Source organism: Lissotriton helveticus, chromosome 7, assembly GCF_964261635.1.
Source record: "Lissotriton helveticus chromosome 7, aLisHel1.1, whole genome shotgun sequence".
Lineage (NCBI taxonomy): Eukaryota > Metazoa > Chordata > Amphibia > Caudata > Salamandridae > Lissotriton > Lissotriton helveticus.
Genome location: NC_136068.1, coordinates 390,444,920 through 390,469,870, shown reverse-complemented (window position 1 = coordinate 390,469,870; position 24,951 = coordinate 390,444,920). Strand labels below are relative to the sequence as shown.

General features: G+C 45.6%; 1 protein-coding gene across 3 annotated transcripts in view; it reads right to left on the bottom strand.

The window, feature by feature from the left end:
* LOC144768507 (rho GTPase-activating protein 39-like) overlaps positions 1-24,951 on the bottom strand; it is a 513,307-nt gene that overhangs the window by 43,092 nt on the left and 445,264 nt on the right. For all 3 annotated transcript variants that reach the window (XM_078652231.1, XM_078652230.1, XM_078652232.1), the window contains 3 exons: positions 12,109-12,182; positions 3,374-3,573; positions 2,841-2,932 (listed from right to left, as the gene is read on the bottom strand). In XM_078652231.1, coding sequence (XP_078508357.1) covers positions 2,841-2,932; positions 3,374-3,573; positions 12,109-12,182 — 366 coding nt within the window. The remainder of the gene's footprint in view (positions 1-2,840; positions 2,933-3,373; positions 3,574-12,108; positions 12,183-24,951) is intronic.

Genomic DNA, 24,951 nt, shown 5'->3' with positions numbered 1-24,951 from the left:
ACAATCTGGTTTCTGAGCTTTCCACTCCATTAACCGGGCTCATACATGAATCCAATTGTATCATGTAGATTTATTTATTTAAGTGATCTTATTTGAGGCTGTGCCTTGTCTGGTTGCAAAAGACCTATTGTGACTTACCACCCACTGCCTGTTGCTTCCCCTACCCGTTCCTCCATTGACCCCCATGTCCACTATTTGGTTTTTTTCTCTCCGGGATGTTTAGGCAGCAAATTGCTTCAGGCCCTGCTGTATTAAAAAAAAGTGCTTTCTCGCTTTTTTTATTTATTGATCTCTCTCTGGTTGGAAATAAATAAGGTGTCACATCACTTTGTAGGTATCCATTCTTAATGACATAAGCGTGCGCCAACAAAATGATGCAGCTGTGTCATCACCCTTTTCCCAAAAAAACTTATGGCCATGCTGTACACCATCACCGTAAGGCACTGATTCAGCCAATACGTCCCAAAGACAAGACTTACTGGCTTTGCAAATGCTTATCTTCCTAACTCACTAACTGCTTTTCACAATGCTGCCCTTTATAACCTACTTGGAAACACAGATACGTTTTATTTCCTGTATCTTCTGTCACTCTCAGCCAATCGACCCTTACTATCCCCGCTGACATTCTGACGTCCTCCTCTGCTGGGAACATTAGTGCTATTCAGCTTCCATCTCAGCGTACGCCTTCTCATCTGAAAGAACGAACGCACATAATGCCTTAACTGGAGGTGAAAAGGGATTCGCTCCATCACCCCGTATGCTTCAAAAATGCCATGTAGATTTGTGCAGTAATCGTCGTGTGCTGATGTGGTTTAGGATTGTGACATTTTTGGCCACCCATGTGTGAATAGTGAGGATTTTTATCATACATGAGAAAGGACAGCTACAGAGTGGGATATGAACACAGACGTATGGCTCCAGCTCGAGCCTCAGAATCAATGTCTGTTACTTGGCCCATGGGCCAAGACTAATGACCAACGTGAAGAAGAAGGCGCAATTCAGCATCCGGGTCATTAAAGATAGAGCAGCTGGTTGTAGGGTATGGAACTTCTCATCGAAAAAGAGTCCATAATAAATAGGGCTACGGTGCTAGTGTTTGATTATATGCACACTGTACAGTCTTCTCTGCAATCCCACTGGTTATTACGCGATCACACCCCAACACATCTTATTCTAAAATAGGTCAAATGTAACATGTTCCTATTGTATCACACGTGGACGTGCACAGGTGCTATTTAAAGGGATTGCAAAACAGGAGCACAAAGAAGACATTACGCCCAACTATTATTGCTAATCACGATACGTAAGTACCAAAAGAAGAACATAACCTGGCATTCAATACATATATTAAAATTAATCAGGGTGTAGTACTTGCATTAAACACTTAAAAGATGCCAAAGCATTCAACCAATAGATTCCACATATGCATAAGCAGTCCTATCCTTGGCTTCCACAAAAAAAAGCTGAGTCAACTGAAGAGACCCATCAAGTTTGACACGTTATACCAGGCACACCAGACCTTGTATAATTAGAAGGCAAAGTCTTTGTGGTTAGTAGTTCTCACTGGTGCCACAAAGGTGCAATAAAACCTGTTTCAGTCTAAACGTCTAAGCTGTTTGTGTCAAACATGTTGTGTTCTTATAGTTTCTTTGATAGAACATTCCTGTGTTCCTTCTGGATCGTGTCTACTTCCTGTTTTGCGAGTTGAGGAGGATTCAAAACATGAAATTAGAAAGTCCGACAAAGGCGTGAGCACAAAAGCCATCAACACTACACTAATTCCACAACTCTAGAATGTTCAAGTTACTTATGAATAAAACGATACAGAAGTACACATTGTGAAACTCTGTAAATTACTTTATGTAAAAAAAATACAAAAAAATGGAAAATGTAAAGGTGTAGGGAATCTTAACCATAAAGCAAGATCTTTACTTTTTGACTACAGGCATATCAATGCTTCGAGTAACAAAACGTTCTGCTGGTTCCCCAAGCTGCAATTAATACTGATGGGAAAACGTGGACAGAGACCTCATTTGTTATGGTAATGAAGCTAGATCCATTACAATCAAGAGAAAGGTTTTGACTTTTCTGAAATTCGCTTTTGATGTGTGCAACATTGCAACTTCCACATGGTGAAGAGGGTGAGGGGTTGGCCAGTTACTATACACTATCAAGCAGGTCGGACCTCCCCTTTGTCTAGAGTCACATGGGGCAGTCTGAACTTTATAAATGTTGTAGAATGCCATTTGAGAACCACTCGAGGCGGAATAACCTTATTTGTGACTCGTGAGCACTCTATCACCAGAGTGGTAAAGATTAAAAAACTCACCAAAATTCCCTCGGGCATGAAAAATATTAGTCAGCTGTTTGTGGTTTAGTTGTTTCTAAACGTAACCTTTACAGTGTTACCAACTAAGGAGGATCTTGTACACAGCGTGACCAGATGCCCCTGAACAGCGTTAATTTCCCGTTAGATTAATTGTTTGGAGAAATAAAAAATCAGACACAGAACAATGTTACATAAAAATGCACTAAGTAAAAGTATATTGATCTACGTCAGGTTAGCTGAACACACCATCTTTCAGCCATAGACCTAAACTAATGAGAGAAGCCTTAAGTGACAAATGCTCGTGCAGTACGCCCTTACCAGTCCAGACTTCACATGAAGATCTGTGGGCCCACACTTCAGGACACTGTCCTGAAGACGCACATCAATCATCCCAACAGACATAGTTGCTCTCGCCAGGGCAACATATTTACATACTCACACAGATATGTAGAAAAAAGGCTGCTGCTGATTCTAGAAGCATTAATTTGCACAAACAAGACTGTTTTCTTACCTGGTATGGTGGGATCCACTAAGTTATTAGGAATCCGCCACTGATCCACCTGCAGCTTCAGGGCATTGACCTCATCAATGTCGCCTGGTACTCTGCAAACAAAAACACACTGGCATCAGCACACCACACATGTTTGTGCACTCTACCAAAAAATATGCACACGGACTGTTTAGGTAATATATGCCACTGGGCAAAGGCAGATATTTTACAGAAATCAATAACAAGAGGTAACATATAGTGATCTACTTGTAACTGTGGGGTTTCAGCTTCATTTGTTACACGTTTATATACCTGCATTCATTCACACTTGAACCCTATCTTGGGATTATATGTATGTCTTTGTGTTCGAGCTCCATTTCAATTTACTCTAGTGACTGTGCACATAAAATAAAGAATTAACAGTCTTCATTATATATAACCATATCTCAATAACTACATTACTCTTTCGGGCAGTTCTTTACTGTTACAGATCTAGAGCAAAGACACCTTCATTAAAACAGGTTGCATTATGTTCTGTAGACACTAAAACACACCTGAATATTCCTTCAGTCTGCTCTCCGCCCAGTGCCAGCACCTGCTCCGAGAGCTGCGTCTGTACCCATGGCAGCTTCCGGTCTGGGTACAATTCCTGCTGCCGCAACATGATCTCTTCCAGAGAGCTCCCAAAGAGTGAGGGTGTCAGGATGGCATTCCGCGCATGCTCGATCTCTTCGAGGGTCGGTTTCCGGATGCCCTGGAAAGCAGGAGTGATGCAGTCATAAGTACATGTGTATTGTTCAGACGCTGAAAACGTCCAGCATGGAATGTATGCAAAGACATCATGCATGACACCATATCCAAGATTACCACCCCAATTATTTCTAACCTTTGACAGTCACAATTATGGGCCATCAGCCTTGGCCGTAGTTAACTGACACTACTGTCTAAATGCTCCCGGCTGCCCTGGAGCTAAGCATAAATGCAGATTCCGGTCTGTGACACCTCAGTTGCCCACTTTCAAAAGTCTAGCAGAATTTTTTGTCTCTCAGTATTCTGCCCCCATGAGGGCCTTCAATCAATTAATTACAAACTATTGTATTTATTTATTGGAGGATCTTACCCTTGGAGAGAGCAATTATGTAAGGGTTCAAATGGTGGACCCATAAGTCTGGTAAGTACAATGTTGAGATTCCAAGCAGGTGCAGGGGGAAATCTAGGTGGAATTACTCTTTTAAGGTCTTCCATGAATGCCTTGCTAACTGGTACCTTAAACAATGATAAATGTTGTCTGTTTTGCAGGTAGGCTGCTACTGCAGCTAGATGTAGGTGTATTGATGTATACGCTAGTCCAGAAGTCTACAAATGAAGTAAATAGCAGACAATGTTTTTAACAGTTGCATTAAACGGGTCCATATATTTACCAAGACAGTAGAAGATAAATCACTTCCATTTTACAGTGCAACACGCTCTGGTTGTAGGTTTACGTGCTTCTTTGCCTGAGTTTCCTGAACCACAAATGAAGAAGAGGGAGAGATGGAAAAGCGTAGGCATATATCCCTGACAATTCATCCATAGAGCATTGCCCTTGGATAGTGGGTGTGAGAGCCTGAAAGTAAACTTTGGGTATTTTGGCTTGTCTGCGGTTGTAGAGGTCTATCTGTGAAAACCCCCACTTGTGGAAGTATGGAAGGAGGACTATTGGGTGGAGTTTCCACTCGTGGCATTGTTGTCGCATCCTGCTGAGGAGGTCTGCAAATTTGTTGTCAGTCTCTGGAAGATGCTCCACTAACAGATGACTGTTGTGAAGTATTAAGCAAACACAAGGAGATGATGGACAGAGTGCTAAAACATTTCATACACTCACCCCCAGTCACAGATCTGGGTTGAATCCATCATCTTTCTTAAGCTCACTACGCCACCCCAGTTTAGACCCAGGCATAGGCAAATCAATCTTGACCCTGTTCCTTATGGGAACAGTCCAGCCGGAATGCCAAGCCAGGTCTTCCCTGGACCGAAACAAGCATCCTGGGACCGGTTTCGGGGTAACACCCCTCATCAGCCAGGCTAGCTTGAATCCAGTGGCAAAGTGAGCAAGGGACCCACGTCTGGGCATACCCTGCCGACTTAGTGCGAACAATGCACTGGTATTTGATGTGCATGTCAAGTGCATGTCAAGTGCATGTGCGTGCAATGTCTGTGTAACAGTTGTATGGAAGTAAGACTCTGCTAGTGAAGAGAGTCTGAGTATTGGTATCAGTGGGGTCCAGTCTGAAAGCCTCTGATTTAGCATGGCACAAGATAGAGGGTGGATACAGCTTCCCCGAACAGTGAAGAGTATTGAATGTATTTCTGTTGCTCGAGGTCCAGACACTGATGTGAATGATGATGGAAACAGAGCTCCCTTTGGAATTCAGCAAGGAACTTGTCAGCAAAAGCTGCTGATTAATTATTCTTGAGCATTGCCATTTGGTAGATGGTAGCGGTAAGGGGAGGAATTGCAGTTTCTGTTGTTCAAAGTAAGGATGTTTCTAGCAGGGCCTGTCCTTTTGCCTGTCCCTGATTACTGCCTCATGATGGCCGATAACAGCCCGGTACAAAGACATCATATTTCACTGTGCCTTTGTTCTGGATATTCCTGCTTGGAGCCAGCATCGTTGTTACCTGCCTGTTGCGAGAGCCGTCACTTTGAACAAAGGCTGTGTCTTAGGAGCAGCCAGAAAATGACACCTGAAAGAGAACCAATCCAAACTGGTTTAGAAACCTTAGACGGTGGATCACGTCTCTGTTCTGGAATAGGTGTATAAACAAATTATTCCAAACCACACCCTTTTTCCAGTTCCAAACTCTTGATCACCCAGGAAGAGAATGTTACGCATAGAGTGTAGAAGACTGCCAAAAAGCAAAGCAAGGCGCGATCTGTGTGAGGAAGGGGTCCCCCGGTCTCCTTAAAAGGTTTTGGTCACGAACCACAGGAAGCCTTCTACAGAAATCAAGCATCGAGTGGAAGTGACACCCTGACTTGGCTGAAACTGGTGCCGCTGAAGCCCAAGTGCTTAATCTACACCTAGGTGTGTGAGCTTGTTAGCAGCATCTATCGAAAACATCTGCAAGGTTGAGATTGGTTGAGGAAGAGACCACAAGCATCCCACTTTCACCAGGCCTAGGGAGGCCGCAACTGCAGAAGATGGGAGCTGCTGGAGGGAGCCACTGTACTGTAATCCCACAAGTATTGAAAGTTTCCACTGAACACCGACAGCTTAGAAGCCATCACTGCACTAACGGACAAGTTACATACCTTCGGTAATGCCTTATCAGGTACAGACTATCTAGCTGCAGATTCCTTACCAAAAATGTATCCCCAGGCGTCAGACAGGATCTGGAAACTTTTTCAACCAGTACCCCTGCGTGCAGATAGGTGGTGTCATCAGAATCGTCCGTGCCAGAAGTGATTTGTGCAGTGCCTATATAGGCGCCACCCCAGTGCGCTGACGTCAGTTTATTTTCGCGACTTTCCACATGAGAAGCACCGAGCCATGGAGAACACTGGCCACTGGTATGAAAAACTAGGGACCTGAAAGGAAAATGCCCTTTTCCTAGAAATACATTCACACAGCAGGGAGGATGGGCGGGTTGGTAAGGAATCTGTGGCTAGATAGAGTGTCTAACAGATAAGGCGTTACCAAAGGTAAGTAACTTGTCTAGCTGATAGGGACTTCTAGCCACAGATTCCTTACCTTAGAATAGATCCCCAAGTAATACCTCCTTGGAGGTGGGTCTGCAAAATAATTTCAAACCAAAAGGTCCTGCATGACCAAACGGGCAAAGTGCCCATCCCGATGGACCTGAGTGTCCAGGCAGTAGTGTTTAGTGAATATGTGCAGAGAAGCCCACGTTGCTGTCTGACAGATGCCCAGGACCGGAATGCCGCAAGCTAATGTAGTGGTCGCAGCCTTCGCTCTGGTGGAATGAGCAAGCAAACCCTTAGGGGGTTGCCACTTGGCCATTGTGTAGCAGTTTTTAATGCAGAGCATGATTCATCAGAAGATGGTTCGTTTCTGCACAGCCTGATGCTGACCCAATCGCAGTTCGTTAACCACCACTGCAGATCTTTCCTAGTACCCTCCGAGATCTGGACCATGTTGGAGAGATTTCCCTGATACTGTGCCCACTAGAACGTCAGGCCACACTGCAGGCATATGTCACAAGCTAGATGCTGGAGGCAACCGTGCCCAGCAGCCTCAGTCAGTCTCACCGAAATGCAAGACAGAGGCTAAAAAATAGTAATCATAGCCTGAATATCCCGGACTCGCCGTTCAGGAGTATAGGCATGAAACTGCCCTGTGTCCAGAACCGCTCAGATGTAAGGGAGCATCTGAGAGGGACTCAGGTGTGACTTCGGCACGTTGATAGTGAACCCCAGCGAATACAAGGGGTCCGCCGTAGTCTGGAGCCCACCTTCAAAACCCAGTCATCGAGATAGGGGAAGACTGGCACCCCTGATCTCCACAGATGAGCCTCAACCACCGCCATCACATTGGCGAACACCCAAGGGGAGCTGGTAAGGCCAAAGGAGAGCACAACGAACTGAAAATGCTTGTGGCCCACCGTGAACAGCAGGTAACGCCTGTGGGCAGGACGCTACCATCCAGTCTCTTGGGTCCAGGGCAGACAAGACTTGAGTGAGCGTGAGCATTTTTTAATTTCACCCTCCTGAGAAAGAAATTGAGAGGCTGCAAGTCTAGGCATAGGACGAAGACTTCCGTCCTTCTTGGACACAAGAAAGTAGAGGGACTAGCAAACATGACCTATTTCTGGCACCTGCACCCTATCTATGGCTCCTTTGGCCAAGAGAACCATCACTTCCTGTTGGAGTAAGGAAAGAGGGTCCTCCATCATCCTGTAGCAAGCAGGTGCCATAGGTAGAGGGGTAGTCATTAAGGGGAGGAGTAGCTCCTCTGTACAAGCTTCAAAATCCATTGGTTGGATGGGATAGACCATCAGTGGGGAAGGCAATGGCGTATCCAGCCCCCCACTGGGTGCCCAAGTTGGTAAGGGGGCAAACTAGAAAGGCTTGAAAGCTGCCGGGGGATGGGGGGAGAATGGTGGACTGGCCCGGCCTTGGGCTGCCCAACCCACCAGGTCTGTAGGTACTGTATCCTTGGACATGCAGAGGCGAGGAAGCTTGAGTGCTGTTGTAGCTGGGAGGGCAGGGGCACTGCTGGAAATGCCCCTTTCGTGGCCTCGAAAGGCGGATTGGAGTTGGCGAGGGGCCATGGAAAGGCACAAAGACCTGGCCACAGCCCTGCTGTCCTTAAAGCACTCCAGCACTGAAGTCGCCTTGCCTCCGAAGAGACAGGAGCCATCAAAGGGCATGTCCATAAGCGATGCTTGGACATCTCCTGAAAATCTGTTGTCCTCAGCCGTGCGAGGCACCTTCTAGGCCACTGACTCTGACACTGCTCTGCCCAGCGGTGGTGTTCATTCCACATTGAATCATGAACTTAGCTGCATTCTTCCCATCAGCAACAGCCTAGGAGAGTATGATCCAGGCCTCCTCCGGAACCATGGGCAGCACCTGAGAAACCAAGCCCCATGGAGCATGGGAGTAACGGCCTAAAAGGCACGCGTTGTTCATGGACTGCAGCGCCAGGCTGGTGGAAGAAAAGAGCTTCTTCCCCAAGGTGTCCAGCCGGGGAGCAGTAGGGAATGCGCCAGGATTTACATGGGAAGTGGAGGCGTGGTAGGGTATGGTGCTGTCCTGTTCATAGGAGCCCCTGTGCGGGGCTTGGACCAAGTCCCAAGCAAGAAATCTAGAAGTGCTTTATTAAAGGGGAGCAGCAGTTGAGAGGGGGTAACTCCTGGTTGAAGCACCTCTGTCAAGACATGGATTTTGACTGCCACTGAGGGTAGGCTTAGGTCCAGGACCTCGACCACCCTTCTCACCACCATTGCAAAAGATGCTCCATCCTCCATAGTCACAGTAGGGTAAGAAGGCATTTCAATGTCTGGAGAAATGTCCAGCCCACTTGCCTCTGCCAAATCTTCACACCAGTCCATATTAGGGTCATGGGACTGGTATTCTTCAGTGTCCAGCAGCCTCTCTGATTGCTCCCCAAGTCCCATTCCACAAGAAAAGGGCTCAGACTCCCCCCTTTAGGGGCAAGACTCCAGTCAACGTTGGACAACGCCCCTCAGGGATTAGAATTGATACGGTGGAGCCAGGATCGTCGGAGTCTGCGAAGATCCAGGTGGCATGGTGCTGGTCACAATCCATCTGTGGATCTAAGGGACCTGACTGGCACCGGGGCCGGAGCTGCCATTGGGAAACCAGTAAGGGCCACTCCCGACCCCGCTGGACTCAAGCCGCGAAGTCTGGCCGCTCAAACTCTGAGTTGAGCGAGGGTAGCTCTGGCTGCCGGAAACTCGGGGAAGCACAAAGCCAACCTAGGCGCTGGCTCAACCATGGAGACAGGCCTCGAATGACGATGCTCCCTTGTCTTGTCAGAAGGCTTCGATGGACAAGGCAAAGTCGAACACCTCTTCGACTTCTTCTTCTTCTTCTTCTTTTTCTTGTAAGACTTACCCAGGTGACCCGGCGACTTCGAGTGCAATGAAGATCTCGGGATCTGCAACTGCTCCCAGGACCTTCCTCTCGACCAGGAATGACATCAGCCAAGAGCTTGAGGGAGCGCTCCCTCAAAGCCTTCGGGTGCATGGCGTAGCAGTTGGCACAGGCCGTCAGGTTGTGGTTGCGCTCGTGGCACAAAAGGCATTCAAGATACAGGACTGACACCTATCGATGACATGCGTCGTAGGGCTTGAGGCCAACCTTTTTAGATGACATAATTGCCACAGAAGTAAAATTATCTAAAAAAAGGTTTGAAAGAAAGTCGAAAAAGAGTTTGTCAAAGAAGACTAAGGGGTTGCTCTCTCCAGATCGGTGCTCTGCTGCAGAAAGAAAATAAATGACATAACCAGCTGGGGGTGGCGCCGATATAGAAACCACGCATGTCACTTCCAGTGAGGACAACGCCAGCAACCCCACCGAAGCCCAATGACGCCACCTACCGGGGTGCAGGGGTACTGCTTGGAAAAAAATCTAGATCCAGTCTGGGGGATAACTTTAAGGTAAGGAATCTAGGGCTAGAAGTCTCTATCAGACAGTGCCAGTGCATATCTCTGCCCTGAACCTGCCCAGACTACAACTTCCACATGCAGGTAACCTCAGGGCTAGAAAACTGTGTGTGAATGAAAGGCTGAATAGCAGACAGAGGTCTGCTGCATGAAATAAGGCTTTCTTTATGAATATTTTATGGAGTGTAAAGCAAACTGAACTGTTGGATGCATATACACCTGGGGGGGTTTACTGGGTGAACTGCACCTGTGCCTAGCCAGTGCCATGTCCCCAGTTAAATGCCAAGGCCAATAGAGGCAAAGAAATGCAGTTAAGCAAAGGAGGTGGCCTTCAACCAAGGGTTGCAACGCCTCGAGATCAAAGGCAGGATATTAACCTTGTGTGTGTCATTTCCCTATTGGCACTGTGTAGTATTAAGTAATTAATTGTATTTAAAGTACTTTTGTGTATTCAAAAGACAAGCAATCGGCTGGAGAATATATTATTGTGTCTGCTGGTTGAATGTTCAGTTCTGAGCTCTTGTCCCCGATGCTACCCCCTGAGAAAGAAGCATTTGACTGCTCTATCTTGCTACACTGAAATCCAAGTACAAAAAGGGTGCACTTGGCCAAGTTTTCAGAACCTCAGTAAGACAGTCCTCAGGACACCAATGAAAACGAGTGGAGCGCAGTAGTCCCAGAAAGCCCTGGGGTCTACTGAATAGGGCCTGTCACAAAACTACATACCATAGTGCCAGAACAGTAGTGGGGGGACAAAGCAAGGGCTTATACGTTCTGGCCCGGGGTGCCCATCAGTACAGTGCACGTGAGAAGAGGATACTCTTGGAACGTAAATAAGATCAAGATGTAGCCCTTCGGTAGGTAAAGTAATGACCCTGAACTTGAAGGCCTCTGTGGGGCCAATACGCCACACTAAGTAAATGAAACCGTTCTTTTACAAACAGTATAGTTATACTCTGGGGTACCAGGGAGGAAGGAAAGAGTCAACAGCCATACATTAAAAACATGTCCAGTGTTAACAAATAATGAGGTTTCCAGGCATCAACGACCTATCCCAAAAAACAAAAATTCTCCTACAAGACCTATGTCCACAAGCAATGTGGCTTGTAATCGTTTTGCCGTCTTCTTTTGTTCTTATGAAGGTGGCAGGTTAGACGTAAAATGCAGGTGCACTACACCTTAGAAAGTTTTCATCCAAACCACCTTTCTTTCTCAGGCTTGCCTGGTTTGCTCTTTTTTTTCTCTTGCTATGTCTTCCTTTTGTTTTATCAGTGCTATGTTTCTTGTAAATACTGCCTTTCTAGTTCTCTTAACTTTTTATTCTCTCTCTTCTCTCTCACACTCTCACAGGGTCCCACTTTCCCTCTAATTTTTTGTTTTGCTTTTTTAATCTTTAGTCTTAACGCTCTGCCAATCTGGCTACCTCCCTTTAATTCTCTCTACTTTTCACTCTTTCCCTCTTAGATGGTCCTTTTCGATCTTTCTGTTAGTCTATCTTTTTTTCATTTTCTTTTTTGTTGCCTTCATCACTAGTCTTCTCTATGGTTCTGTGTTTTTTCACATTTCTCTATTTGTTTTCCTTTCTCTGCCTCTTATTCACTTTGGCACATATTTCCTCACTCTTGTTATCTATCAGGCGATAGTTCGCTCTTCTTTCATACTTTTCTTGTTTTCTCTTGTTGCCTCACTTTGGGTTTCTCCACCCACACTCCGGTTCTCTTTTCCTGTAGAGTTGTCCCTTGCCCTTTTCCCTCACTCTTCCAAGAATCCAACTTCCCTGGAGTAATTCTTACAAGCAGCAGCTGCTACAGTTTATGAGGAGTGTTTCGCACACATTGCTTTTGCCCCTTGAAGGCCTCTGGGTACCTCCCGGGGTCGGGAGTGGAGGAAAACTGAAATGCTAGGCCTGCATTGGAGTCTCCCGGTAACACCAACTACTCCATAAAAGAAGGGCCTCGGGTTTAGCATAGCCAGAGAAACTGTGGTATATTGCGACTCTGCTGCGCCTTCCCTGGATATACCTCGCCACAAACTGCCAATAAAATTCGGATTTAGTTAAGATCTGCAATAAATGACACTCGCTACACTATAAAGTCATAGAGTGAAGAACAACCAACAGCCTAGCGAATAAGTACTGGTCGGTTTTCAGTCTTACCTTCTTTCCTCCAGTAACCGCCACCTTTTGCAGTTTGCGGTAACAGTACTTTGCATAGGTACTTATGGGCAATCCTGAAAAAAAGAAGTGAAAGGGAGCCGGAGTTAGAGCAAAGTCACAATGTAACATGGATGAAAACAGAACCAGAATCAAACCAATTCTCGAGTGGTCATGTGCGTGAGCAAGCAAAGGTAATTTCTGCGCATGAAACGGGCTTTACCCACCCCGAATGCCCTTTAAGAGTGACATGTACTGACGCTGCCCTTTATATAGCGACATTTAAGAGACTGAGATGTGACTGACACTGTCCCAAATATACAGGGATCTTGGATACGGACACACAATTGACTATAATGTACCCCGCCATATGATACCGCACTTTCACAGCCTGGCATGTAACACGCTCTGCTCAGGCCCCACTGGCTCCTAAAAGCCTAGCATGCCCCATGCATACCACATTTTAAGAGCCCGGCCTGTGACCGACTCTGACCCAACCTTACAGATATGGGTCAAAGTGTGCTTTGTGATAGCAAACTGGTTGAAAGAGCAGTGTTCCTAATGGACTAATGCATTTCACTAGGAATTGTCTAAATCTAAACCAGAACCAAACAATCGCTAATCTTTACCTTTTTGTATGCTACTGACACTTTCCTAACTTTGCTGCCTTGAAGGGGGAACGGAGTAACCTGCTGACATTGTCCAGACTTTCATAAACTCTCTCCAACTTACCTATAGGCCAGAAGCTTTACCAAAACAGGCCCGCCCTAAATGCCTACAGCGCGGAGTTAGTCGAAGAATTCAGTTAATGAACAAACACAGCTAAAGCCAACACCTGCGGTTTCTACATAGGGGTGTTGTTGACCCCCTGAATGCAGCCATTACTTACATGCAATGCACCACACTATAAATACAAACTATGCATGCAGTGGTCGAAGTGGGGATAAAAAAGTTGGGGAACTGTGGGCGGAGAATCAGAGGGCAGGAATAACCCGAGGCTTGGATCAGTGGGCGGGGTGAGAGGTGTGGCCAGAATGCACAAAACATCCCAATTTTTAGTATTTGTTTGGCATTTCACTGACCAGTTACAGCTTACTATGTTATGTAATTCAACCAATGGATACACATGATTATTTAAGGTTTATTATGAGGTATTGACATTAAAATACATTAATTTCAAAATACATTCACAAAGTGGGATATGTTTCCAATCACAGAATGTTCCAAATACGCTTAAAAGTTGAAGCACAATCCATTTGTCTCTGAGCCATGGAGTTTCTGTCCTCCCTTTTTCCACAAGAGCAGTCCAAACATGATTGGCAAAATATTCTAGTTTGCAAATGCTCTCTATAGAATTATGGCTCTGCCATATTTGACACATAACACAACATCTGCTACATAATCTGACAATTTTAACTTAACTGTTTGTAGCTCAAACGGATCAAAAGATACAAAACAAATTGACTTGTGTTGCTGCGAGGTGGACAGCCCTTCGCAAAGGTTGACTGATCACCTTTCTCACTGCTGTATTTGTTGTATGTTACAATGGTACTAACTAATAAGGCAAAATCTTCCCAACGACTGTTAGCATGTGTAAACATGTCAAAATCTAAAAGTATCAGAAAATATACTGCATTACGCTGCAACCTTTTTTTTGCTGCATAATTTAGTCAGCACTGAAGCATACTGTTGTCCTCCTTTGCTGCATAATTCCAGTGTCCCCAAAGCAGGCAGCACATTTTAAAAGTGCTTGTGAATGAAGCAGAGAGGCTGTTAAGTTTGCAAACTTAGTTTGGTGTGCGTGCAAATCCTACTTTGCCGATCCCTGGTGACTTGCATCTACTACTGCTGAAGCAAAGCCAATGGAGGTACCAATGGGTGAGGCGGACTGGCCTCAAGGGCAGGGCCGGTTTAGCGCTGGTGGCGCCCTGTGCAACAATGTTTGTTAGTACCCCCCAATGACCACCTCCTCCAGGAATTTCCTCACTACCACCCTTTAACAGTACCCCTCAAGTCTCCATAACCACACTTTCTCTCAGGTGCATTTAATTTGATTTACAGCGCCACTCATACCAGTGTAGGGTGTCAGAGTACTTTACATCACACACATTACGTGTGTAAATCACTGTATATGAAATGTTACATAAAACAAAGGACTATAAGGTGTAGGACTTATATGACAACCCTACTAGTAGGCATTATAGGTAATGACGATTGGTCTGGAGAAACACACACTGAGAATTTAAAATGTAACACCATGGTTGGGGGTTCCCTTTAATAATCAGAATTGATTTGCAACATTAGAATAATCAAAGACTGGGCAAAAAAACATGCTGCTTTAATTTATACCTTTCAGTTTGCATGCAGCTCTTAGATGACAGTTAATAGCTTACTGTTCTATGTTAGGATTTTAACTTATAAAGTGCAAGTAACAAAAGGATCTCTCTGATAAAAGTAGTAACCCACTGACCTATTTACATTATGTGCACTTTGTGATCTGCATGGTACATGTTCTTTGCAGCAGGCACTTTAACGCTCTGCACTACCTTTCCATGAGTCAAAACTTCCACTAGACAAAACTCTGAGCTCTTTCTTTCTCTAGGAAGAACATTTATCACCAGAGTTATCATGGCATTTTAATTTTTTGCGAAAATCGCTGGAGGCCACGAAGGAGGCAGCAAGTGCTTTTAAAACCATAATATACTTGCAAACACGACGCCCCCACCCAAAGTCAGTGACTGGTGCAGTCATACCGGTCGCACCGCCCTAGAGCCGGCCCTTCTCAAGGGTCCTGGGAATCTCAGTGAGAGTCACTGTCGCTCTAGGGTGTGCTGCTTCATAGGCCTGCTTGCAAGACTGGAGGAGAACTTCAGTAATTATTGTGGTGGACAGGCATCAAGGCTAACCTACACTTGACACAGCTAGGGTCCGCCTGCTGGTGCGAAGACATCAGGACTTCTAAGGTCTTGCGGGGCCTTCTAAGTTCTAGCATGGAAATGTGCTCCCTCAGGAGAGTGACTGGGGGACTGGTCATGAAGGCTGAACCTGGTTCCTCAGTTCCAAATTCGGTAGCTCTGACCATAGTGCCACGTCCTCTCCCCAACTGAACACCATACTGCCCGACTGAGAGAAACTCTCACTGCCTTCAACTACAACCCAATTGTGCCCTCTAAAACACCTGGATGTGACTCAATTCAAATTACGCACTAGACAAAAGCAATATACTGCCTAAAAAAATTACCAACATCCTGGAAAAAGCAAACACCCATAGGGAATGCAAGATTATGTAAAGCATGTGAAATGTAAGCAGGAACATAACGCTTTTACACTCACTAATCAGAAATCAGTGAGTGCTTTTGCCTGAAAAGTTAAGGACATGATTACAGGGCACGGAAGGGACCCATGTCAATGTCCATTGCTTATATCCTTACAAAACGTAAGCAGTATGGTTTAAAAAGACCACATATCTGAACACAGAGCCATGGTACACATTTTATTTCCCATCAACCAGGTATTGCAGTACCTCCAGGACTGGTGTACTTCCCCACCCGTGGAAAACAATGCTGTTCAAAGAAAGACAAGAAAACAAAAGTGGCGCTTCATTAACAAACTCTGTAAAGTGACGCTAATGTGTTTCGGTGTGAATAAAATCAATCTGGCCACTTTGCAACCACTCTGTCTTGCTTGATTTTGTTTTTGATTTATTTTATATATTTTGACACTTTTATTCCCGCGTCTACACAGTGGAAAAGAAAAATGGCAGAAAAAGAAGACAAAAGTGTTTTTCTTTTTTGGATCTATTTCACAAGGGAACAAATAAACAAAAGGAGGAAAGAGAGTGAGTACCATTGCTTGAAGTCACAGATTTCAGTACATGAGGAGGAGCTAGTCATAAAGAGAGGGAATAAGAAGAAGAAAGAAGTGGGGGTGGCAGCTGCTAGCGGCAGAGCAGGAGTGGACAGTGCCTTGTCTTCTTGTGGCAAGAAGGCAAAGAGTCCTTTTCCTTCTCTGCCCACCCCGCCCGTCCCCGAACTGCCACGAATGCCGAGCCTTCTATGCAGGCTTTGGCCATTTCGGCTATCCTGGGACGAATGTTTAAAATTAAAAAAGTAGGGGTACGGAATCAATTGAATAAAAGAAGTAGGGGTACGCCTTTCCCTGCGGATCCCGCCCACTTTGACCACTGTATGCATGCCCCCACACGGAGCTGTCTCTCCTGGCAGACAGCATTAGGCATGGTTTTATTGCCGACCGGCACTAAGGCTGTTTGACTGAACTGCAAATGTCAGGTTGGCCGGTATTCTGCTTATGGACAACCCGACATGCATACTTTATGGTTTCCCTAGACATAGCTGTCAGCGAGCTGGACAAGAACAATGCAGCCCCATCATTCTCAGATGGAGTGCTGTGGTCACCTGTCCCAGCCAATCTTCACACAGCTCTTATGCCGTTTACTATTATAAACAGTATGAGAGTAGTGCTTTCATTGGCTGAGATGCATGGTGTTTTTAGTATCAGTTTACCTGCCCAGCATGCATTGCTCAGCTCTTAACGAGGTGTGGATTTCAAAGACTCAGACCGCGGTTGAAAAGAAAATCAACTCCTGAGGTAAGCCGATTATTTATTATGTTTATTTTTTTTATAATACGTCTTGTCTTGTTTGCATCATGTAATGGCAAAGTGCTCCAATACTGTTTGTATAGTTTGTGCTTTAAAACCGCAAAAACAACGTTAAGGGCAAGGTAGCAACAGTAAGTACCCTATGTCCCACCATTTTCAAGAGCTACAATTGAATAGTACTCAATGTATCTACCTCTGAAGTATGGAAGGCTGAGATGTTCATGTCAGGATTCTGATAAATAGACCTAGGTGTCTGCAACCTGTGTTTTGACTTTTGATTATGCTGTTGGCTCATAAGGACTCAAAATCAGCAAGGACTTTCTTTATAAAGTCATGGAACTCAGGGGCAACTTGTGTATCCTTTTTCCACTTTAGGGGGCATCTATTCTATTCATCACAAGATTACACCACGCCTTCCATTTTCTATACTGGGAGTCAAGCCCCAGTTGATTCACGAGATAGTCCGGACGCGAGGTCTACAGAATAAACCTGCAATCAATATCGCATAAAGCACAATTCAATATGCAGTCAGGAATTAATGGCAAGCAAACATTGAACCAAATGCCAGAAATAGTTCAATCTAGGTCACTTTCAAAGACCAGCTGCAGGCCATGGGCTGACTAGTAAGTCGATATGCTAGCGTCCTAGATCACAGCAGCAGTCCACAAAAAAATAGTGCAGGTTGCTATTTAAATGTTGCCTTTTGAGCCGAGGACTGCGAATGGTGGAGAAACCCATGAACACAATCTGAAAAGAAAAGCGCGCCTCCTCTTGTTTTCTTAATTAAATGTCAGTTGCTATTGTTCAAAACGGATGTGCTTGACATTAAGCCTCTGTTTCGATTGCAAAGGGGTAGCAGTAAACCCATCCAAGCACACAGCTTTACACATCGCACCGTTCTGCACTTTTTTCCACATGCCGAATACATCATTTACTTTTTTCTGTTAGCAACGTGCCAGTGTGGCAATTACAGATTCAGGGGATATTCGTAATCCTTGAATTGCAGCTTCGTATGATCCATTTTTCTTACCAAATGGGTTTTCCGAGTGTTCGCTTCAGGTTTGTTGCCTTTGCAAAGGGTTTACCATCCAAATTCCTGACCCACAGAACAGTGGGCCTGACAATGCTCATCCAACCGCCACCAGCAACAGGTTCAATGGTATGCTGTGATGACATCGCTGGAGCACCTGTTGGGTAGATCTCGTAGGTAAAGTTCCTCAGATTCCTGCCCACTATCTGTGGTATTTGTGTTTTGCGTTATTTTGTTAAGAGTACTCTACCGTTCATCACAGAGAAAATTAGTGTACCTTGTATTTTTTATGTATTTATTGAGACGCAACAGCGTTTCAATAGAACATTCTGTAAATTATACTCTATCGGCGCAGGGCAATCCTGACAGAGTGGTTAAAATAAAGCTATTGAAGTGGGTACTGATAGCACATAGTATTAAAGTGCTAATAAACAATGGGGTGTGTGATGTGTGCTATGAAATTGTTCAACAGTACACGAATGCTTTGTAACACTTGTGTAATCTATTCCTTATTTTCTTACATTGGACTATTTCTAAAAATCAGATGTAGCTAGTAAATATTTGTTACCAGAAGACACCATCTCCCGCGGACTCCCAAGCGTCCTGTAATAGGGTTTTCCTTTATAAACTAATTTAAACATGTACTTCACTCCAACTGGTTCAACTCCAGCCATTCCCACTGACAATTCCAAGAATGCATTAAGCAGTTAAATCAAAGTAAAGGAATGGAACATAGTGTCCCTGGTGACATGCACTCATAACAACCTTATGCTTGGATACCTGCAGTATATGGTGGATTTTTGCAGAGCTTGCCTTCAGCATGAACTTGGTAGCTTTGCATAGCGGTGGGCGAGCCACAAAGATGGAGTCAGACTCGAACCTGAAGCCCGGCTCTGGCTCAGGTCGAGGTCCTGTTGGGACCGCAAGCCCTGACGAGTCGGGCTCATGTGGCTTCTGCCTTCCTACCTCTACTCAGGAAGTGGCGTTGCGGTTATAGCTGCTGACTTTGACATTAGGGAACCAGGTTCTAGTCTCGGCGTCGGCTCAACGTCCTGCGATTCTGGGCAAATCAAGTAATTTCTCTGTGCTTATAAAATATGCCTGTAACACTGTATACTATAATGTAGCTGGTGCTTACGTAATGCGCTCCAATACCTTTGGGTTAAGTTCGCACTATATTTTAAAAACTGCAGAAAAACCCATTAAAAGATAAAAACAAAATCTTAACATAAGAAGAGACAAATAGATACACATTTACTGGCTGATTTGTACAAAGTGAAAAACCAGAGACCCTGGATAAATTGTGGCTTCCCCGCTTACACTCTGTGATCTTAGGCAAACACTTTATTACACCAAAACTCTTTTTTTCCTTAATTTATGAGTATGAAATCACTTTCAAATATCTGAGTTCATGGGGGTTTGTCCAAGATGGCGCCAGAGTGACAGCACTTCTGTGGGGCTCCGTCACTCGACTCGGACAGCTGATGTATCCAGCCTGCTCACCCTGGATCTGGCCTGCGATCCCAGCAGGGGAAACCCAGCAGATCACCGAGAGCCAGAAGAAACAGTTTGCGCACCTACGTAACCACAGTGAGACGCGGTGAAGGCCGGCAGACTGGGGCCCATGATTGTTGTGTCAATAGGTCGCAGATATTTAAGGAATTGTTTTCTAAAGTATAATATTTTTACTACAGAAGAGGCCCGAAATTGTCTGGTTTCCCCCCCCCATCCGAACTGATGTGTTTTACACTTTTTTTGCTTTTTTAAACAATTTTTAAATATGTATTAAGGGCGTAAAGATTTTTTCAATATGTTTGTACATAGCACTTGCACTTTTTTCTCATGTTTACAATTAAGCATATGCACTTAATAAACCGTTTTTGCTGCTAGTTACTAATTATTGGATTTCAAGCACTTTACCAAAATCGTTCTGCTGTTAGACTATTATATATTAGACGATTATGGTCCGATTGATTAGTTTTGGAATTAAGTATGGGCACTATTATAAACTTCTAGTTTCTTATCCTTTAGGATTCCAAGTACCTCACTAAACCCCTGTTTGCTGCTAACCTATTGTAGATTTCACACTAAAAGAAGCGTGTTTATGGTATTGAACTTCTTTGTACTGTGATTATGCTGTTGGTTATAGAGTACAGTTTAATGAATAGATACATTATCTTTTTACATGGTTCTTGTGTTCACGATCTAGTACTGTATAGCAAATTTTACATTTGTTTATTGATAAGTTTTAATATTGAATGTTTTAGGATAGCGCTTGATTATACATCTGTATGAATTCATGTATGTCAACATGATTACGCAAAATTTAGGCCCTCTTGTACGGGTATACGACTAGTCCCATTGCTTCTGTTAGGATTATACAGGTTTTTTAATGTAATGACAATATGAATTTATGTTGATATCTTTTGTGGAATGAAACATTCTTTTAAGATTAATTTTATGTGGAATTCTGCAGAATTCCAAATCATAATAAATAAATCGAATCGGACTGCCTACGCGATGCAGAACGGGAGAGACTGAACCCCTGCTGAAAGTGTGTCAGGAAACCCAAAGCTGCCCCAGCGCAGAGAAACAAAGTAGCTAAAAAGGCAGCAAGCCCCACATGACGCACTAGAAGGACGTGCACAGTGTGTGCAACCCCCGTGGCTGTCGGACACCATAGCAAGCAAGAAGAATGCTTGCATGCCCCCAGGGGTGAATAGACACCACCTAAAGCTAGAATAAGGGCACGCCACTGTCAGAAGAGGGCGCCCACAAAGAGAACTGAGCGTAAGGGGTCAGAGGTGCGCAAAAGGCTTAGCACAGTCATAAGCCCGGGAGAGAGAAACCTCTCCAAAGAGAAGAAGCAATGCTGAATGGAAGAGGCTGTGATAGCCGCCAACTACAATGAGTGGCCACCGTTGACCCAGCATTTGCAGTATGTCACACTGAGTGACCAATCCTATCAGACTCGTATGAACCTGTGCAGGATCCAGTACCGCAACCGCGCAGCCTCAAGCTCCAACCCTGTGCCCTCGAGCGACATTCCGTCCATCATCTTGTGTGTTTTGTAGAGCTAAGAGGAGGCGGAAAGGAGTTTATCCACCATAAAGCAAAGGACCAAGGAGATCTCAGAGGAGGAGCTCCATGTAGCTCAAACATGGAAAGGAGACCATGTTCACCTCAGATGCACTAGCACCGCCCAGCAATGGGCCAGAAACTATTCAGGGAGTGCCCCCAAAACTGCCTTAAGATTGCATTGCACATCAGCTCATTACGGGCATGAGGAGAGTCGCAAGTCCCAGAGTGGCAAGCTGCCACCAACACAAGAGAAAGGAGACACACACCTCCCACAGCGATTCTGAGTTACAGCCAGAATACCTTGTTGAGGAGAAGAAGGGTAAGGAAGGCACTGCAGAACGGATCCACCAAAACAAACCTACCTCCACTGCTGCCTACGAAATGGCTGACACACCTGAGAAGACGCCCAGTCCTATAGACAGGGCCGGGCCGGCGAGTAGTCCGTGGCGGGAGAAGATGCGCAGTGTAACAGACACAACGGAGTTGGCAGGAGGTCCAAGGTATATAGTGGACAACTTGTGGCCTGTCGCCACTATATTCAGCATGTACAAGAACACATGTGGCTGGATGATGCCACATTACACAGGAAGCAAGAACAGAGGAGGAAGAGAGATTGGCACGTTGCCACATTTGCAAAGAAGAAAAGGAGTGGAGAGAAAGGAGTGTGACAATCCTGTCACACAGAAGAACGGACGACGACAGGTGCGCAGGAGAAATTAACAAGGAGGCAAGAACAATGACTCGTACTACTATCTGAGTGCACATACTGACCATCGTTCATGGAAGGAGCATAGAACCCCCGTGTCCCGCCGCCGGATTTTTGGAGCCCTGTTGATATCTATTGGACAGGGAGTTATTTTAAAATCATCTGAATCAACCGCCTCTGAGCGCAACCAAAAAGGCAATCATCACAATTAACTATCCCCACATCAGGAGGAACATACCTTTCCAGTTTCACATAAATACGCATTACTGCGGCCACTACTTTTTAACTCCGGGCGGCGGGTCTAAATGAACCCCTACTCCTTAATTAAGGAAATATAGAAATTTAAATCAACATTCGAGACCAACGAATCACATCAATGTTTATGGAATATCCATCTGCAAACCTCAATTAAAATAGAATATCTACATAACATAAACAAAAGAAAGGGTACTCGTTGGACGTACAGACCAGATTGCGTCATCGAATTACAGCAATATATTTCGTGTTTTTAAAATACTATCGTGGCTGCTCCAGAAGAAGGCGCTGGTTCGCCGAAACGCGCGTAGAGATTAATTTAGCCACATTTTTCTCTTAAAAATTGTGTTCATTTTATGTAACTTCCATCTCGTTGAATTATTTGCTTCTTTTTAACAGTGTTGTTGTGTATTCTCAATTCATTGAGTTACATGTGTTTAATGTAAATTGTAAATGTGTATTATTATTTCAATGTGTTTTAATAATTTGTGAATAAAATTGAACTCCCCTTTTTTACAAAAAACCAATGTTTTAGCTCAGTTCATTTCGACCTCTCGTTACGCTCTGTTGCCTAGATTGATACATATCAAATTATTCACATACTGACACAAGCCAGCCACTATGGTGCAGTAACGTCACGGGAGATAGCTCAGCTGGAATACCGAACATAAGCCGCCTGCATGCACGAACCGTGTATCTGCCCCACACTTTACAATGTGATCGTCCTGCCACCTGTCACCGGCTGCTTAGAGCAAACGACATCCCTGCTTGCAAGCGCACATGCCAAAGAAGAGGATTTGCACTAAGTGTACAACAAGTGACATGACTGCAAAGTCCCTCCAGTCACCCTTCCCCCATGTAAGTCATTGCCACCTGTCTTCCCCATGGCAACTACTCCATCATTTGCCATGTGCATCATCACCATCCCTGGAGCATCAAATGATAACACTGGAGTCCTGCACCATTGTCATACAGAGTGACGATCGGAAGAACCAGTGGCCACTTATTTAACTAGCTTACATCCTGATCCTGGTAGCGAGAGCATGTTCTGACCAGGACACATCCACCCCTGACGTTGCACTAGTGACTAGGCAGTGGCTCCAAGGTGGTTGTGCGGCCTTCCAGATGCAGACATGTATGCAGCCCCAGTGCAGCAGACAGGCAGTCAGGTGGCAAATCAACCAAAGGGGCCTCCCCCAAGCGTGAGAGATGGACTTGACTTTGCCCCACTGATGGATTCCAGGAGGTAGCCAGACCATGTAACACATACTTCCACAGGTCACAGCATGCAAAGACTGTCTTTAAGGGATCAAGCAACACCATCGTCAAGTGTTCACAATGGACTCCCACCTACGTTCCTGATGCACTTAAGTGTAAACTACAAGACACCAATTGCCTCACTGCAAGAGCACGCCGGCCCGATTAACATCACATAGGTGGACTGTCACTCAACTGATGTAACGCTGAAAGGTCATCAGACGTACCTGGTGAAATTATGGATATGCGCCAAGATGCCCGGGTGCTCCCAGCTATACTTATCCACTGCTGACCTGTGGACTGCCTCTAAGAACTTTGAGACTTCAGTTGTTTTTAGTTGTTTCCTCATTCCTCACAGGTTTGACTTTTGTTTGTAGATTTTGTTTTTAATAAAATTTGGGAGGAATGTTGTCTTTTGCTGGACACAGTCTAGTGTTTTTGCCAGGTTCTCTCCCGAGGGCTGGCCCATACACCCAGCCCACACCCATCCAACACAGGTATCACCAGTTAGGTGACCCTGCCAATAAAAGAGCCCAAGTGCACGTGCTCATGGCCAGTTCTGAGTACGATACAAAAGTGTCTGTGTTACTTACTTCCAAAGTATATGGGCCCTGGGCCCACGATACAACAACAATCATGACACAAGATGGCAGCCTCAAAGGCTGAACCACCCTCACAGGCATGACCGCTGACCCCGCATAGCTTGCTGTGAAGCCACCCTTTCGGGGCCTTTGGATCTGTCCCCACTGCATGAGTGACATGTGAGGAGACATCAAGGAAGGCAAAATGAGGCCGGGCCCATCTGCTGGATACCTGATGCGCCCCCCCAACAACAGGGCCCGTGGTGCTAGTTGGTACTGTGGTGCATGCCAAATTCCTGAGCCACATCTGGGGTGCTTCGACTTCCTCCATCTCACGTCCGTCGAGGCCCGATGACATTACCTTCTGCAGATAGTGGACCCGACATGGAGGGAGCGACGCAAGCAGCCTCCACCCATCCTCCCTCCCCTGCGTAGTACTGGACTCCCATCATGGTGTCCTTCCACTGTGAGCAGTTGCTGAATGTGTGGGAGGCACAATCCTCTTGCCAGCACTGAGGTTACCACAAGCAAAATTAGGGGGCAGCTGGAGGAATTGGGGCAGCAAACATGCAATGGGAGCCACACAGGATGACGAACCCCCACAGGGTGCTGGTAGAGATCGCCCGACTCCACCCACATCGCTCCACTCGGCACCAAAGCTGCTGGGATTGGCACACCAATTCCCCCAGAGACACAGAGTAAGATCCACAACATTACCTGACCACTGCCCAAACCGGACCCGTGCTGACATGTGGTCTGAGAGTACAGGCCGTGATACTCTGACAACCAGGAGCAACCTCTGTGAAAAAAATGTTGTCGTTCATTGGATGCAGGGGACAGCGGCAAGGGCGAGGCTGGCAGAGCTGGCGGGTGGGGGTGTAGAAGCTGAGTCTGCTGTTCAGGTAGGCTGGTCCGGCGTTGTGGAGTGCTTTGTGTGCGTGGGTGAGGAGCTTGAAGGTGATCCTCTTGTTGACGGGGAGCCAGTGTAGGTTTCTCAGGTGGGGGGTGATGTGGCTGCGGCGGGGGACGTTGAGGATCAGTTGGGCGGAGGCGTTTTGGATGCGTTGTAGTCGTCGTGGGTGTTTGGCTGGGATTCCTGCATAGAGTGCGTTGCCGTAGTCCAGTCTGCTGCTGACGAGGGCCTGTGTCACCGTCCATCTTGTTTCGGTCGGGATCCACTTGTAGATCCTGCGTAGCATGCGGAGGGTGTTGTAGCAGGAGGAGGAGACAACACTGACCTGTTTAGACATGGAAGGGAGGAGTCGAGGATGAATCCTAGGTTGCGTGCCAGGTCGGTGAGTGTCAGTGCTGTTCCC